This window comes from Neophocaena asiaeorientalis, unplaced genomic scaffold (assembly GCF_003031525.2).
Source record: "Neophocaena asiaeorientalis asiaeorientalis breed wild unplaced genomic scaffold, Neophocaena_asiaeorientalis_V1.1 scaffold54, whole genome shotgun sequence".
Classification (NCBI taxonomy): Eukaryota; Metazoa; Chordata; class Mammalia; order Artiodactyla; family Phocoenidae; genus Neophocaena; species Neophocaena asiaeorientalis.
Window position 1 is genome coordinate 1,384,156 of NW_020174938.1, and position 16,999 is coordinate 1,401,154.

Consider the following 16,999-nt stretch of genomic DNA (forward strand, 5'->3'; position numbering starts at 1 on the left):
CGATTTACAGAAAGATAATATTGAAAATAGCTGGCTTGCAAATGAAACAGTTGTGCTCCTGTGTCAGAGTCTAACTTAGGTTTGTAAGGTGTGAGAAAAACCCAAGACACTATTTCAAGGCTGAGCATTCGAGTGGCAGGCAGGTTGAGGATGATGGCGAGGATGATGGTGAGGACGGAGAAGGGGTGAAGCAGCCTTGAGGAGTCCTTGTGAGGACTGCTTCCCCTCAGAGCATGCACGGTCCCAGGGAATGAAGAAAAAAGGTATGGGTGGATGTAGAAAGTAGGTAAAAGCCCCCCACCCCCAGTCTTAAAAAGAGCCTTACTTTAGGTGGAGAGGGAGTGGCTTGGAGATCTGTTACTGTATTTTTAATCTTACCACAGCAGTGGTGTCTTTTTAAAGTTTTTTTTGTGACCAAAAATTGGTAGGCCTTGGCCCTATTTTGTCTTCGGATGACTGGAGCATTCTTTCTTATTGATATGCTTATATTAATGATACCGATGTTGGAAAAGCTCTGAGAAGACCCATCTGGATTCCTGGCCATAGTGTTTATTAGACTTTTTGTGTGCTGCAGGAAAGGAAGTGTTCCCCAACAGGGGGATTATTAAACTAAGGGATTCTGGAATCACTTTAGGATTAAAGAATGTTAGAATCAGGAGAAACCTTAGCAATGGTCTATTTCAATCTTATTTTATTTTCGGAGAAACAAACTCACATGGAACAAGGAACTTGTTGAGGTGTACATAGTTTCTTAAATTGCCAAGTCTAGAACCATCGTCTTCTTACTCCTGGCCTAGTGTTCTTACCATGATACCATTTAATTGTTGAAACAATTGATATTTTAAACAGTAGACGGGAATTATAGTACTAGCTTTTGAGAGGAGTTAGGAAGAAACACTTGAATGTTTTTATAGCATGTGAATAATATAATTAATGTTAGGGATGATGACACTTGACAAAACTAGAGAATGAAGAAAGGTGTATCTTTGTGTTTTTAAATTGGAGGTTCTTTTTCAACTCTAGTACCAGAGTAATTCAAACTATGTTATTATTTAAATTTTGTCTTTCAGTCATAATAATCTGTCCACTGTTGGGAGTGTGTGCACCAGCGTGCACAAAACTGCCCAGTGATTATCTCTAGGATGAAGTAGATAATCATTGATTCTGGGAGTTGAGCTTATACCAGTTTGGGTGACTGGTTGTACACATTGTATTGGAGTGCGAATTGGTTTGCATGTCATTGCTTTTCATTTCTGCAGGTTTTGTAGTGCATCCCTGAGCATGAGTGCAGAATGAAGCGACGTTTGGATGACCAGGAGTCACCGGTGTATGCGGCCCAGCAGCGTCGGATCCCTGGTAGCACAGAGGCTTTTCCTCACCAGCACCGGGTGCTTGCCCCTGCCCCTCCTGTGTATGAAGCGGTGTCTGAGACCATGCAGTCAGCCACAGGAATTCAGTACTCTGTGACACCTAGTTACCAGGTAAACTGGAGCCCATCAAGGGACTAGGGGTGAAAGAGGAACACTGGTGATTTTACCCAATTAAAAAATTTTTATTAAACATTCAGATATTAAAAAACTTATTTATGGGGGCTTCCCTGGTGGTGCAGTGGTTGAGAGTCCGCCTGCCGATGCAGGGGACACAGGTTCGTGCCCTGGTTCGGGAGGATCCCACATGCCGCGGAGCGGCTGGGCCCGTGAGCCATGGCCACTGAGCCTGCACGTCCAGAGTCTGTGCTCCGCAACGGGAGAGGCCACAACAGTGAGAGGCCCGCGTATCGCAAAAACAACAACAACAACAAAAAATTTATTTATGAGATATATGTAAGGTATAAAAGATAATGTAAACAATGTACACTTGTGTATTTACCATGCACATTTAAAAAGAAAAAATGTTGTCATGACCTTTGAAGTTCACTGTCTCTCCCTGATCCCTTTTCCTTTTCCCTCCCTTTAGAGGTAGCCACTAATCTGAACTCTGGGTTTATTATTCCCTTGACTTTATTTCGTGTTTTAAAATCATTTATTTATTTTTGATTGATTGGAGTATAGTTGATTTATAATGTTGTGTTAGTTTCAGGTGTACAGCAAAGTGAATCAGTTATACATATACATATATCCACTCTTTTTTAGATTCTTTTCCCATCTAGGCCATTACAGAGTATTGAGTAGAACTCCCTGTGCTATATAAAATCATTTTGTTTATACCTCTAGACAATAAAGTTGTTTAGTTTGGGTATTTTTGAACTTGTATATAAATGAAAACGTATATTTTCTTCTTTGACTCACTTTTTTTTTCACTCAGTGTGGTTCCTAAGACTTATCCATATTTAGTATGTGACCAATTGAGTGAGTCATTCTCATTTAGTTATGAATTATATTAATATATCCAATTAATTTATCCATTCTTCTGTTGATGGACTATGAGGCTGTTTCCAGACTTTTCCTGTTAGACAGGAACTGTGGTGAACGTTCTTAGGTTCTCCTAGTGCAGTGGTACTCACAGTGGCAATTCACAGTGACAAGACAAGCTTGCAACAGAATGTAAGTCAATGCACTACGTTTTTTATCAAGAGGGTTTTGCTATGGGAATTTAAAAAGGCAGTGGAATTAAACAGTGTGCTTAGTTGTGAAGCACAACTGTGTGAAGTAGTTGGTTTACATCCTGGTGCAAGCTCTTTGTTTTTGCAGACCACTCAGCGGGTCTGAGGGCACGGTAGGAAGTTTCTTGAGTGCCTAGGAGACGGATTACTGGGTCATAGGGTGTGCACATCTTCACCCTTAGCAGGTAACGTCAAATTGTTTTTCAAAGCTGTACCAGTTTGTTGTTGTTGGGTTTCTTTTTGGCTGCATTGGGTCTTTGTTGCTGCGCACGGGCTTTCTCTAGTTGTGGCGATCAGGGGCTACTCTTTGTCGTGGTGCGCAGGCTTCTCATTGTGGTGGCTTCTCGTTGCGGAGCATGGGCTCTAGGTGCGCAGCCTTCAGTAGTTGTGGCACGTGGGCTCAGTAGTTGAGGCACGCGGGCGCTAGAGCATGCGGGCATCAGTAGTTGTGGCACATGGGCTCAGTAGCTGTGGCTCTCGGGCTCTAGAGCGCAGGCTCAGTAGTTGTGGTGCACGGACTTGGTTGCTCCGCGGCATGTGGGATCTTCCTGGACCAGGGATTGAACCCATGTCCCCCTGCATTGGCAGGCAGATTCCCAACCACTGCACCACCAGGAAGTCCCAAAGCTGTACCAATTTATTTATATTTACATAGCACTCTATATTGCTATCATTGCATATCCTGATCAACAACTGATCATTCATCTCTTGTCTGTTCACTCTGTTCTGTAAAAATGGAAGAAATTTGTGTTTTGCCCTTTTAAATTATATGAAAATAAATATCACCATTTAAAGAAAAATGATATAATGTGACTTCTGACCCCTCAGACTTTATCCCACTGGTGCATTTCTCGGGTATCCAATGTTTTGTATGCATATACAAGCATATGTTTATTTACCTGCCTAATTATTTAGATACACTTCTCTCCTCTCATGATTTGGACCATACAGTGTATACTATTCTACTGTTTGTTCTTTTCACTTAATATATAGTGGACAACTTTCCACTTGAATGTATGTATAGATCCAAGTAAGTTTTTAAAAAATCATTGCATTTATAATATTCCATTCCAGGTCAGTCTGAACCATAATTTATTTAACTAGTCTGGAGAGACCTTCTTCTACCTAAGTTATTAGTGACTTTTAAAAAGGTTTGGCTGGCACGGGAGTTCCCTGGTGGCCTAGTGGTTAGGATTCTGGGCTTTCACTGCTGTGGCTTGGGTTCAGTCCCTGGTCAGGGAACTGAGATCCCGCAAGCCATGTGGTGTGGCCAGAAAAAATAAAGTAAAAATTAAAAAAATAAAAAGGTTTGGCTGGTACTGGGAACATAAATTGACATAATCTTCCTTGAGAGCAATTTGACAGTTTGTGTCAGATTCTTTAGTTATTTTTTTACCTAGAAATTCCATTTCTAGGAACTTATTATAAGAAAACAATCAAGGAAGAGGGAAACCCAGGTGAAATAGGAAATGGTAATTCCTTAGGTGTCACTCTTCCTTTGGAGTCCCCCTTGAAGCAGTATAGTGCCTTCATATGGGACTGGGTGCAGCAGTCGGAGGACTGCTACAGATCAAATCGTTAGGTTAGGACTTAGAGGAAAGAAAAGTGGCGTGTTTTCCTTGGGCGATTACTTTTTTTTTTAAGATTTATTTATTTTTATTTATTTATTTATTTGGCTGCGTGTGGTACGCTGGATCTTTCGTTGCAGTACATGGGCTCTTCGTTGCAGCGTGTGGGTTTTCTCTCTCTAGGTGAGGCGCACGAGCTCAGTAGTTGTGGCACACGGGCTTAGTTGCCCCGAGGCATGTGGGATCTTAGTTTCCTGACCAGGGATCAAACCTGCGTCCCCTGCATTGTAAGGTGGATTCTTTACCACTGGACCACCAGGGAAGTCCCTGGGTGATTACTTTTATCTGAACTAGTTCAGGACTTTTTCCTACACTGGGGATAGTTACATTTATTCCTATACTGGAAGCTATAATGTGCTCTTAGAAAACCAGCCATCTCAAATATTTATAAACTCCAATTAAGTCTTGTAAAAACCTGTCCAGCACATGCATGTTGGAATATAGAAGCTCAGAATAATAACTCTTCTTACGAGAGATATATTAGAGCTTTTAGAATTGTCTAAATAGTTTCTTTTTACTACTAATGTTTATTGTTTCTGTGGATTTGTAAATAGTTGCTGTATTTCCCACCCTCCGCTCTGCCCAGGGTAATCTTTATAAATCTGTGGGGACTTGGGAAAAAAACATTCTCTCTTAAGTTGTAGTACACAGCTTACATTAGTTTTTTTTGTTTTTTGTGGTACACGGGCCTCTCACTGTTGTGGCCTCTCCCGTTGCGGGGCACAGGCTCCGGACGCGCAGGCTCAGCGGCCATGGCTCACGGGCCCAGCCGCTCCACGGCACGTGGGATCCTCCCGGACCGGGGCATGAACCTGTGTCCCCTGCATCGGCAGGCAGACTCTCAACCACTGCGTCACCAGGGAAGCCCTGCAGCTTACATTGTTTTAAGGTGTCATGTTATTTGGTCTCCTTGTTTTGGAGATGTGGCAACTCAGGTATATTGTCCTTAGTTGTCTTCTGCAGTGATTAACAGTTCTGAAATAGGAAAATTTTAAAAGCTTTGGAAATTTTATATAGCATTTCTTGCAACAGAAATAGAAGGAAAGGGGCTTGTGCTTTTATTTTACTCTTAAACTTATAAGAGGACAAGAGAGAATAGAAAAGAAATATGTTTGAGGCCAAACCACCAACAATTTGGAAGAAATTTTAAAATTTTAATTTTAGAAGTAGCAAATAAGGGAGTTCCCTGGTGGTCCAGTGGTTAGGACTCAGCACTTTCACTGCCAGGGCCCGGGTTCAATCCCTGGTAGGGGTACTAAGATCCAGAAAGCCGTGCAGTGCGGCAAAAAAAAAAAAAAAAAATGAGTAGCAGGTACGGATAAGCAGCATAAATAAAACAAAATAAAAATCTTCTCTAATCCTACTACCACAAGATAAAATGCGGACATTTTACTATATATTTGTTGTCTAGGATTTAAAATCTTAATTGTATTTTTTTTCTGAGTGTTGACTAAGAATTTTTTTATTCTAGTATAGTTGATTTACAGTGTTGTGTTAGTTTCAGGTGTACAGCAAAGCGCTACAGAAAAAGAATATATATATATATTCTTTTTAAAATTCTTTTCCATTACAGGTTATTAAAAGATACTGAGTATAATTCCCTGTGCCATACTGTAGGTCCTTGTTGGTTATCTGTTTTATATATAGTATGTGTACATATTAATTCCAAACTCCTAATTTATCCTTAGTGTATGTATTACATATACTGCTTTGTAATGTGCTTTTTAAAAAAGTAAAAGTTTAAATCCATATGCAACACATGAGTACATTCAATTTATGGATTGTGAACATTTTTAAATGTTAAATGATATATATGCATCTATATCAGTGCTATTCAAACTGTGGTCCACAGATGGCTGATGTGAATACTTTCATACTAGTCTGTAATGAGATAAGTACAGAAATGAAGCATGTTTAGAAACTTTTATAGCAATTGGACATTGTAATTTTATATTTATAAAACCTAGTAATGAAAATTATGGGCTTATATATTTTTTATCTCACTTTTCTAGTAATTCATTTTTATTGTATTTTATAAAAGTAGTGGTCCGTGATGGATTGGAATTTAAGAAAAAAGAAAAACTTGTCCTTTACCTCAGATAGTTTGAGATGTGCTGAGCTATATAATTTTTAATAACTGCAGAATTCTGTTGTAATCTGGGTGGGCTATAATTTATTTCACCAGTTCCCTTTTGTGGGAAATTTGAGTTTCTGATTATCTTTGTGTATGCAAAGATATGTGTGCATGTTCTTTAGAGGCATCTGGGGAAGAATGCGTAAAGCTTGAAGCTTCTTATCTGTATTTTGTCCATTCCAGGTTTCAGCCGTTCCACAGAGCTCCGGCAGTCATGGGCCCACCATAGCAGCGGTTCATAGCAGCCATCATCACCCAACAGCTGTGCAGCCCCATGGAGGCCAGGTGGTCCAGAGTCATGCTCATCCAGCTCCACCAGTTGCACCAGTGCAGGGGCAGCAGCAGTTTCAGAGGCTCAAGGTGGTATTCAACTCCTTCCATTTCTCTCTTAGCAAGTAACATTGGCTTCAGTCTATTGGTAGTGGTGTAACAACTTTTAACAGTAGACTGGGGGCGTTGAATCACAAGAAGTTTTACTTTGTTTTTGTTTTGAAACCTACTTAGATTTCCTGTCTTAGCACCAGTGCCTGATCCAGAAAATACATTCAAGAAATGTTTTTGGAATGTATGAATGCATGGTATTCAAACGTTCCAGGACTGAGGGGCTATTTTCATATGAAATAAAGTCCATTTTTTGGATGCCTCCTTCTGAACTCTTAGTTCTTAGCATGGAATAAGGTTTTATTAACATACACATAGTTGGCTACAGTCCTGTATAGTTAATGGGCCCGGTATTATGGTTTAATCTTTTTATTCTTGTTTATGACTAGCTAAATTGGCTGGGATCATCAAGTCCATCCTTAGTAAAACACATGCTCCTTTGGGGGAACCTTTATGAAGTTTGGGAAAGGCTGTTATTGTGAATGAAGTGTCAGTGTTTTCATCTGATCTGCTGAGTATATGCTGTAGGTTTTCACCACTTTGAAATTCATGAGGCATCTGTGGAGAAGTGAAGCTTATACGCCCAGCTAACCTTCTCTCTCTGTTGAGTGTTACTTTTCAAAACGTGTGATTGTGGTAACAAGTTTTCCAGATTTCATTTTCTTCTAGTTTTACATTTGTATAAAATTTAGAATCTAGTGCAAGAAATATAAAATTAAAGAACTATAAAGAGATAAGATGTTGGATCTTTATTTGGTCATACCAGGCTAATTATATCAAGTAGCTTGTAAGTAGGAATGAACAGTATATCCTTGAAGTATATATTTTTGTAGCAAATATTTCGGCCCTCTCTTTTCCTTGATACTTAATCTAGTTCTCCCTGACTCCTGCCCTCATTGGTTTGGGTTCTCGGGAACTTTAATATTGGCCTATGGAAATTAAATGTTACATAAATAAAAAGCACGCCAAAGCTAAGGTATATAGAGGGATTTTGTAAAAATTTACTCTGTCTATATTAGCTTAAGTAATTCAGAGTTGATTATACATAAGCATAGTTCTTAAAGAGAGTACAAATTATTTGGGCCTGTAACTTTACTCTGGGCTCTGTCTTTGGGAAAATATTTGTAAGTTATATTGATGTTTTCCTTAAAACATTTTTACTCGCTGCTTGTAGAGTGATGGCCGTGTACCAAAATGTATTATTGCTATGGACTTAGCACTTCACCAAGTCCTGAAAATATTTTTTTTTAAGTTGGTTTGGTGTGACTTAATTCCATATTAATACTGTATTCAGCAGTTAATACCTTAATGTTGCAAAAGAGCTTATAAACTTACTGTTAAACTAACAAAAAAATATATTTATTTCTATATCCCTTTTCCAGTCAGTCCTATCAAAGGTATAACACCTATTTTATTCTCTTTCCTCACTTGTGTATAAGTATATAGAGTGTGCTTTGTATGTTTTATAGAAGCTGTCAAGGAAGCATGAAAGGGCTTTAGAGTTGGGGTTATAGAGTGAGTCAGGTAGAGTTAGGTCTTTTTGCTCTGTTCTTTAGTCACAAGCTCTTGAATGTGATTCCTGGGCATAATAACTTGTTGAATTTCCTTTCTAATGAGGAGAGGTAAAATGCTTTCTTGCGCCTCCATGTAATTTCATTCAGTATTCTCACATTGCTTGCCATTTTTGGATCAGTCTTAAAATGCTTTATAAGCATTTGAATCAACTTCAATAAATCATTTATATTCTATAATAAGGAAGTGTTCAGTGAGAATACTTAGGTTATTTCAAGCATCAACATTGTCTGTACTTTCTTTGTCTTTGGCAGATTGATGACAAGGAAGATTTGAATAATTTGAGGCATGTTTGGTGTGATTTCGTTATTTGTTGAATGCCAGTAGCATACATATTTGGCACATATTTAGCAAGTCCTGTTTAGAGTTGTTTGTGTTTGTCTCCCCAACAAGATTGTGGACTTTGGGAGGTTAGGGACCTTACTGATAAACGCCTGTCGAAGTGAGCCAGGAAAATTCATCAGCAGAATCTGAGCCTCCCCAAGTGCCTCCTTAAACTTGCAGCTTTCAAATGACTAGTTCCAAGTTGTTTTTTTCTAAGCTGTGATTCCTAGAACGTATATGTGCTTTTATAAAGAGTTGTACTACACTTCAGGTAACTAGAGGATTTCCTCACTATTCTTACATGCAGGTTTCTATTTATAATGTAGGTGTCGTGCTGGCTTTTTTAAGTGTAGTGTTATTTTACAACTAATATTTAAACAGTGGTTCATTATGACCTGTACCTTTTTCTTCCAAACACACACACACACATCACATATAATTTCCTTCCTTCAGGTTTCAGCACTTTTTCCCTCTGTGTGTTAATTATGTTATACCATAGAGTGCTCTTTTTTTTGTTTTTAATTTTTGTGTATTTGTTTATTTTTGATAACTCCTCTGTTGTGACTGTGAATGCTATTCTTCAATATCTTCCATAGTCTTTGTTTCTTCTGCAAACTTAGTGAGTTTTAAGTTCCATCAGTTTGGTCATTAATGAACCACTTCAATATGGAAAATTCTGAATATGAATTAAATAATCCATTGAATTTCAACAAAAATTGTCAAGTTATTTCTAAACTACCAAAAGACCAACCATCAAATGAGTGGGTATTGACCAAGTATACACTTTTTTCTCTAGCAACACTGAAATGCTCTGATTAACCATGGCCATAGTGGAAGTTTGGGCAGCTCTTGGAATACTGTTTAATGGCTTATTTGAACATAAATGTTCTATTTCACGATATATCACAAGAGTAGTGCTTATCAAATCAGATGTTTACTTGTGAAACTTTCCTAAACTTGATGTTTTATATAATTAAAAATAATCCCAGAGTATGTAAGGTACACCTAGTAGGCAGTTCCCTTGGATATCTCCTGAGTAACTAAAACTTAAGCTGTCCTAAATCACATTCATAACTTCCTAGACTTTCAGACTTGTTCCGCTTTGTGAATGCCCAAATAATTTATAATTTAGTGAATGATCCCTCTCCCTTATCTCCCATATCCAATCAGTCAGTCCACAAACCCTGTTACTTCTATCTCCTAAAAAGCTTTTGAATCTGTCCATTTCTCTCTTTTCCTTTGGTCAGTACTATAATTTATGCCACTCGTGTTCACACATGAGTTAGCCTTATACAATGACTGGTTTTACCTCCTTTTAATCTATTCTGCCTTGCACCAACTCGTTCTCAACACTGTAACCAAATTGAGTACACTAAAGTGCAGATGCTAAAAATCTGAATTGCTTTTTAAAAAATTATTTATTTATTTTTGGCTGCGTTGGGTCTTCTTTGCTGCGCGTGGGCTTTTTCTAGTTGTGGCAAGTGGGGGCTGCTCTTCGTTGTGTGGGCTTCTCATTGTGGTGGCTTCTCCCGTTGCAGAGCATGGGCTCTAGGCGCACGGGCTTCAGTAGTTGTGGCATGCGGGCTTCAGTAGTTGTGGCTCGCTGGCTCTAGAGCACAGGCTCAGTAGTTGTGGCGCACAGGCTTAGTTGCTCCACAGCATGTGGGATCTTCCCAGACCAGGGCTCAGACGCGTGTCCTCTGCATTGGCAGGCGGATTCTTAACCACTGCGCCACCAGGGAAGACCTAAATTGGTTTTTAACAAGATTTACAAGACCTTTCAGGGTCTAGGTCCTGCATCCTCTCCTGTGTTATCTCTTGTCACTCTTCATACCACCATTTCTCCTTTTCACCACAGATCCTCTAGCCAAACTGAACTGTTTTCAGTTTTCCAAATGTACCAGATGGTGTCCAGTCTGGGATGCTGCTTCCTCTGACTTTCTTCATGGGTCTTCACTTTTGCTAATTAGTACTCATCCTTAGGACTTGGTTTAGACACCACTTCTGGGGGAATCCCTCCCTATGTCCCCATAGGGTTTTTTTTTTTTTTTTAGTGTGTGGAGGGGGGCCCTTCCCCTGTGCTCTCTGGGCATTCGGTGATTGCCCACTTGCCCCACTGTGTTATGATTCCCAAATAGTTTTTTTTTTTTTTTTTAGTGTGTGGAGGGGTGCCCTTCCCATGTGCTCTCTGGGCATTCGGTGATTGCCCACTTGCCCCACTGTGTTATGATTCCCAACTGGATGTGAAATGAATTTCTGTAGAGCAGGGACCGTGGCTTATTTGTCATACTCCTTAGTACCTCACATTGGGCCTGGCCTGGCATGTTGTTGCTGCTTAGTAGATATTTGTGAAATGAATAAATGAACGAATAAGTGAATGATGTATTAATGTGACTGTTCTTCACTAATAATGCTATGCACAATTATCCAAAGCAAGGCTTCAGGTTTTATGAGTTGATTTTTATTTTAAGCTTGAGTTTATTACTGGTAACATACTAATTTTTAATATTTTTATGTACGTTTACTATATATTTCTATTTCATTTACTATGCTGATTTTATTTAGGCATAAATCATTTTTTAAAAAATAATTCTTGACTTTCTTTCTATAACCTTGAGATTTATCCCTGCCTCAGGTGGAGGATGCCCTATCCTATCTTGACCAAGTGAAGCTGCAGTTTGGTAGTCAGCCTCAGGTCTACAATGATTTCCTTGACATCATGAAGGAATTTAAGTCTCAGAGGTAAAAGATATACACGGTTGTACTCAAGCTTTGTGCTTGTTATGTTGGTTTTGGAAGGAGGATATAGCTTATTCTTATCTGCTGAAAGATAAAGGATGCTCTTTTGGGGGGGGTTTATGCTTTTATTTTCATGGGTCGTGCTTTTATATACTGCTTTATGAAAATTGCAGGCCCTAGACCTTTGTTTTCTGCATACTGGTAAATTTTTCTTAAGTAAAATTTTTCGTAGTACTTCACCTCAATCAGGGAAGTAAACTGGTAATGATTAGGCTGCTTGCTTTTTGGATTGATTTAAGATACACTAATATTGTGGCACGGTTCACTATTATAAAAGAGTAACTGGTCTGAACAATGTAGATAGATACATTATGATTTATACTGTTGTATCAGAGGTATCTTCCATGGGAATTGAAGTTTTAGACTTACTGCCTGAGTATCTGCTTGATAGGACTGTTACCACGCGTGATTGTATATTCTGTTTAAATTGTGACCAAACCTCTTTGATTATGAAGCTAAATGACTTTGGAATTTCAGAGCTCTTTGTGTGTTGTTAATTTTGTAATATTCAGGTTGATTTTTAGTTTCCTGTGTAGAGAACCTAGTGGAATGTGATTTTTTTCTTGCTAGGGTGCTTGTTAAGCTTGCCACTTTAATATTTGTTTTTCCATCAGCATCGACACTCCAGGAGTGATTAGTCGTGTGTCCCAGCTGTTCAAAGGCCACCCTGACTTGATCATGGGCTTCAATACCTTCTTGCCTCCTGGCTACAAGATTGAGGTGCAAACCAATGACATGGTGAATGTGACAACTCCTGGCCAGGTTCATCAGATTCCAACCCATGGCATCCAGCCCCAGCCTCAACCACCACCCCAACATCCTTCCCAGCCTTCAGCCCAGTCAGCCCCAGCTCCTGCCCAGCCAGCTCCTCAGCCCCCACCTGCCAAAGTCAGCAAGGTGAGCACTTGGAAAACTGCACCGTGTGAAATCCATCCCTAGAAAGCACCCTCCTTTGACATTTTCCCTTAGTATAAGACTTAGATAGATCATACAAGTTAAAATTTCATTGGAGGAGATGCAGTAGTCGCATCCCTGTAAAGTGGTTCACGGTTACATACCACATATTTATGTATCTGTTTAAATCAACACATCAACAACCTACAAGGACTGTTTTGCCCCCAACTTCTGCTTTTTGAACCATGAGCGTCCCAACAGATGGCAGCTTTGTGTAGTAGTACTTGGATAGCACAGGCAGAAGTGGTCATCTTATGATCAGATTACACTGTTTTCCGCACGGTCATCATTTTACAAAAGTTACTCCATTTACCAGATTAGGTCGTATCAAGCTAAGCAGAAGATCTTGTTGATGACGATGATGGGGTGTTCTTAGTCTAGAAATGTATTGATACAGTAGTCACTAATCACATATGTCTATATTTAAATATAAATTAATTAAAATAAATTTTGTTTTTCAGTTGCACCAGCTACATTTCAGGTGCTCAGTAGCCTTGTGTGGCTAGTGGCTATTGTGCAGGATAGTGCAAATAAGGAACATTTCCATCACCTCAGAGTTTTCTATTGGGCAGAGCTGGTTTAGAAGACTTTTTTTGTGTGTGAAGTTAACTGCAACAATTGAATTGTCTTTTTTGATATTAAAGATCTATGTAGAATGAGGGTTTTTTTCCTATTCTATTTGCACCTGTTCAGCAAGTGAGCTTAAAAATTGCATATGAAAATTCTTCCTTGTAGTTGGAGACATAGCCCACTTTTAAGGTTGTGTTTAGAAAACTGGAGACTGGAACTTTTGTATTAGAATGTGTGAACCCTCTACACTTCCCACCCCTACCCAGTGTGATTTGAGTTGGGCTAAAGTGGCCTGGCCAGAGTGAATAGAGTATTATATATGTTGATCAGACACTTTGTTTCTCTTTACTTTGACCTTTCTTTCATATGTTAAACCATCTGTGTTCCTGAGGAGAATAATGACTTTTTCCTTTTAGCCTTCCCAACTACAAGCACATACTCCAGCCAGTCAGCAGACTCCCCCACTCCCACCATATGCGTCCCCACGTTCTCCACCTGTCCAGCCTCATACACCAGTGACAATCTCGTTGGGAACAGCCCCGCCCTTGCAGAACAATCAACCTGTGGAGTTTAACCATGCCATCAACTATGTCAATAAGATCAAGAACAGGTTCCAGGGCCAACCAGACATCTACAAAGCGTTCCTGGAGATTTTGCACACATATCAGGTAAGACAGTTGCCCTTTCAACTTGTCTTAACCAGGTTGCCCTTCCGGGGACGGCTAGTCCAAGAAGACTTGAATAACCATTATTGTGTCCACTGATTCTTACCGGAAGTTAACCAGTTAGAAACTGTGATGTGTGTTTATAAAGCCAGTGTGATTTACCTGACTTTAATTGCCTTGTAGCAGCCGGTCAGGATTTTTAAAGTCACTGCTCTGTGAAATGAATGCTTATTTATCTGGAAAGTTTAAAGAATGATTTGGGTAATATAGTTAACCTACAATATAAGGAGGAATTTCTCTAATATTTTGTGTTTTATCAGTTGTTAGTGGTCCCCTGAGCATTCACATATACTGCCCTGGTTTTCAAAAGGAATTGTCAGCCACCATCTTCCACTCCTTTCTCAACTTCAAAGTTTGAAGCCAAAACAGGTGCTGAGAACATAGACTTTCCTCTTAAGTGCAGCCCAAATAGATAACATACAAAGCCCCTACCAGACATCTCAGAAAGTGTGCAAGTGAGTCACTCAAAACAGTGGCCTTCTAATATGATCTCTTCCCATTTGCAATTTCCCATCAGAAAGAGCAGCGGAATGCCAAGGAAGCTGGAGGAAACTACACTCCAGCGTTGACTGAGCAGGAGGTGTATGCCCAGGTGGCTCGTCTTTTTAAAAATCAGGAAGATCTGTTATCAGAGTTTGGACAGTTCCTACCAGATGCCAACAGCTCTGTGGTAAGTTTTATTTAGAACTACACTGTTGAGAATGGTTATCTTAGATAAGTTAGGAAGCTGGAATCAGGAGACTTTTTCTAAATGAAACTTACTTGCTTTAATAAGAGCATTCATCTCTTTCATGTGTCTTAATTAGCTTTTAAGCAAAACAACTGCTGAGAAGGTCGATTCTGTGAGAAATGACCATGGAGGCACTGTGAAGAAACCTCAACTGAACAACAAGCCGCAGAGGCCCAGCCAGAATGGCTGCCAGATCCGCAGGCACTCTGGAACGGGAGCCACCCCTCCAGTGAAGGTAAGAAGGGCGCAGATGCTCATTTTGACTTTCCGGAGCAGTACTAGTGGACAGTGCTCAAGGGTTGACAGTTGGATCCTGGGTATTGGGAGTTAGTTGGTGTCTGTCACAGAAACTCAATGCAAAGCTTTTTATCTGGCTTGTGAAGGAATGTTAGAATAGTGCTAATTGCTCAGATTACTGTACTTTCGAGTTCTTACTGGTTTTCTTTATATTTTCCCTCTTCTTTGCTGGTAGCTCGAATCTGTTTTTTTTGTTTCCCGCCAAGGGTTTCTGAGAGTTAATTAATTTTTCCTGCCTTGTGCTAAGAAAGAAGATTTTTAAGTTTGATAATTGTTTCCTAAACAAGTCAGTAGTCTCTGAGGTCCTCTAGTGAGTAAAGCACATATGCTTTGTGGGATCTCTTTGGTCTAGAGGCCTATCGTGTCCATGGTTCTTTGTTGGGTTGCCAGATCTTATCTGTATCATCTTAATTTCCAAGGAAGGACCTTTGGGCTGCAGCAGAGGGCAGGAGTCTTCAACTCCTGTTAGTGACCTATCACGTGATGTTTCTTGTTAGAGTAAACACTGATGGTCTGCCTACAGAAAGCTGAGCCCACTCCCTTCCTCTCTGACGTGGGGCAGCTGTGCTAGGGAGCGGGCTAGGTGTATATATTGAATGTTGCTTCAGTGAATCCTAAAGCTGTATATAACACTGAAGAGACGTGTTGGCAGAATTTAGTTAAAAAATAGCAAAAGCTAGTGGAATTTCTTATGGTAAGAAGTGACTGGTAAATAAGCAAATAACCACAAAGACTGACCTGTTAGGTGTTGTTGACACTTTTGAAGTACTGTTGAAGAACTATTTTTCAGTGTTTATAATGGTTTCTCCTTTTGAAAGCAAGTTGAACATAGTAATAGGTTATATTTCTTCACTTTAGTAAGGAGTGTTACAGGAGTAGCAGGAATCAGGTCAGCAGATACAGGCCAATGTTAGTCTCCTCCCACACTGGATTACCCACAGGTGGAAACCCTATATTGGGAGATTAGGATTCCCTATCTACCTTCTCCTTATGCAGTGTAAGCAGAGGCTATGGCTCCTAAGAGAGTGTACTGCAACGTGGCAAAGGTAAACGTGCTGCTTCTCCAAACCTTTGTGCATTTCTTCATAGGTAGTTGAGAGGTGGCTTTTTTAAAGTAAAATTTTTGCCTGGTAGTTACGTATGGCCAATTCATATGCTTTGAAAGAGCAATCTTAAGTTGGTCTGAGTGGATATTGCTCACAAGGTGGTTATTCCTCCTGTTAGGAAAATAAACTTTTTTTTTTCATGAATTTTTAAATTGAACGATTAAAAGGTAAAGGTTAAAGATTGATTTCTGTGTATTCCAGATATTTTTACAGCCTCTTCTGCCTCCACAGCTAGGAAGACAAGGCAGTGGCGTTAGGTTCCAAATAAAGTTACTTTTGGCCCGGGGAAAAAAGTGAGGATATTAATTCTAACGTCACAGTAATGCTGTGACCATTTATAGAGAGAGTATTTGGGAAGTAGAATGATCTGTGAACCTCTGGGGAAAAAACTGACAGGCAATTTAAAATAGAGAATCTAAAATAGAGGAGTGGAAATTTTTTAGGATGTAAAGCAAGTCAGTGGCTTGAATTCTCTCATTTGTTGCAAATTAGTAATCAGTGGTGGTCAGTGATGGAACCTTAGAACAGAGACGAAAATAAAATTCAGAGAGGGAATTCCCTGGTGGTCCAGTGGTTAGGACTCTGCTCTCTCACTGCCAGGGGCCCAGGTTCAATCCCTGGTTGGGGAACTAAGATCCCATAAAGCCAAGAGGCTCAGCCAAAAAAAACAAAAAGAAGAAAATAAAACCCAGAGAAACCCATGCTTTGAATCTTACATGTTTGTGTTTTTCCTTTTTTGCAGAAGAAACCCAAACTGCTCAGCCTCAAGGATTCTTCTATGGCAGATGCCAGCAAACATGGTGTAGGAACGGAATCATTATTTTTTGATAAGGTGAGTAATGAGTGAATTGGATTTAAACTTAGCTACTAATGCCGAAAGAAAATCACCCTGTCCCCAAGAAGATTTTGTTTTAGAGGCATCAAGCTGATTAGGGCTTTCTACTTTTTAATATAGTTTTCAAATTGTAGGTCCTTTCAGTCTATGAGAACTATTAGCACAGCTGGAGAAATGGTAGCATTGTTTGCTTCAGTTTTGCGAAGTAGTTGCCGCAAAATACAGCATTTGCTATGGTGGAAGAAAGCTTTAAAAGAAATGCATGATATTACTCTCAAAAGATATCTGGGGGCTTCCCTGGTGGCACAGTGGTTGAGAGTCCGCCTGCCGATGCAGGGGACA

General features: G+C 39.7%; 1 protein-coding gene and 1 non-coding gene across 2 annotated transcripts in view; both read left to right on the forward strand.

Annotated features, from left to right (window-relative positions):
- Nucleotides 1–1,259: 1,259 nt before the first annotated feature.
- SIN3A (SIN3 transcription regulator family member A) overlaps nucleotides 1,260–16,999 on the forward strand; it is a 44,166-nt gene continuing 28,426 nt past the window's right edge. The window contains exons 1-8 of the mRNA XM_024761744.1: nucleotides 1,260–1,481; nucleotides 6,548–6,724; nucleotides 11,277–11,383; nucleotides 12,055–12,337; nucleotides 13,381–13,632; nucleotides 14,207–14,359; nucleotides 14,496–14,654; nucleotides 16,565–16,654. Of these exons, the coding sequence (XP_024617512.1) occupies nucleotides 1,293–1,481; nucleotides 6,548–6,724; nucleotides 11,277–11,383; nucleotides 12,055–12,337; nucleotides 13,381–13,632; nucleotides 14,207–14,359; nucleotides 14,496–14,654; nucleotides 16,565–16,654 (1,410 nt within the window). The 5' untranslated portion in view covers nucleotides 1,260–1,292. The remainder of the gene's footprint in view (nucleotides 1,482–6,547; nucleotides 6,725–11,276; nucleotides 11,384–12,054; nucleotides 12,338–13,380; nucleotides 13,633–14,206; nucleotides 14,360–14,495; nucleotides 14,655–16,564; nucleotides 16,655–16,999) is intronic.
- Nucleotides 16,379–16,451, forward strand: TRNAE-CUC (transfer RNA glutamic acid (anticodon CUC)). Its single transcript has one exon. It is a non-coding gene; the product is annotated as a tRNA-Glu (tRNA).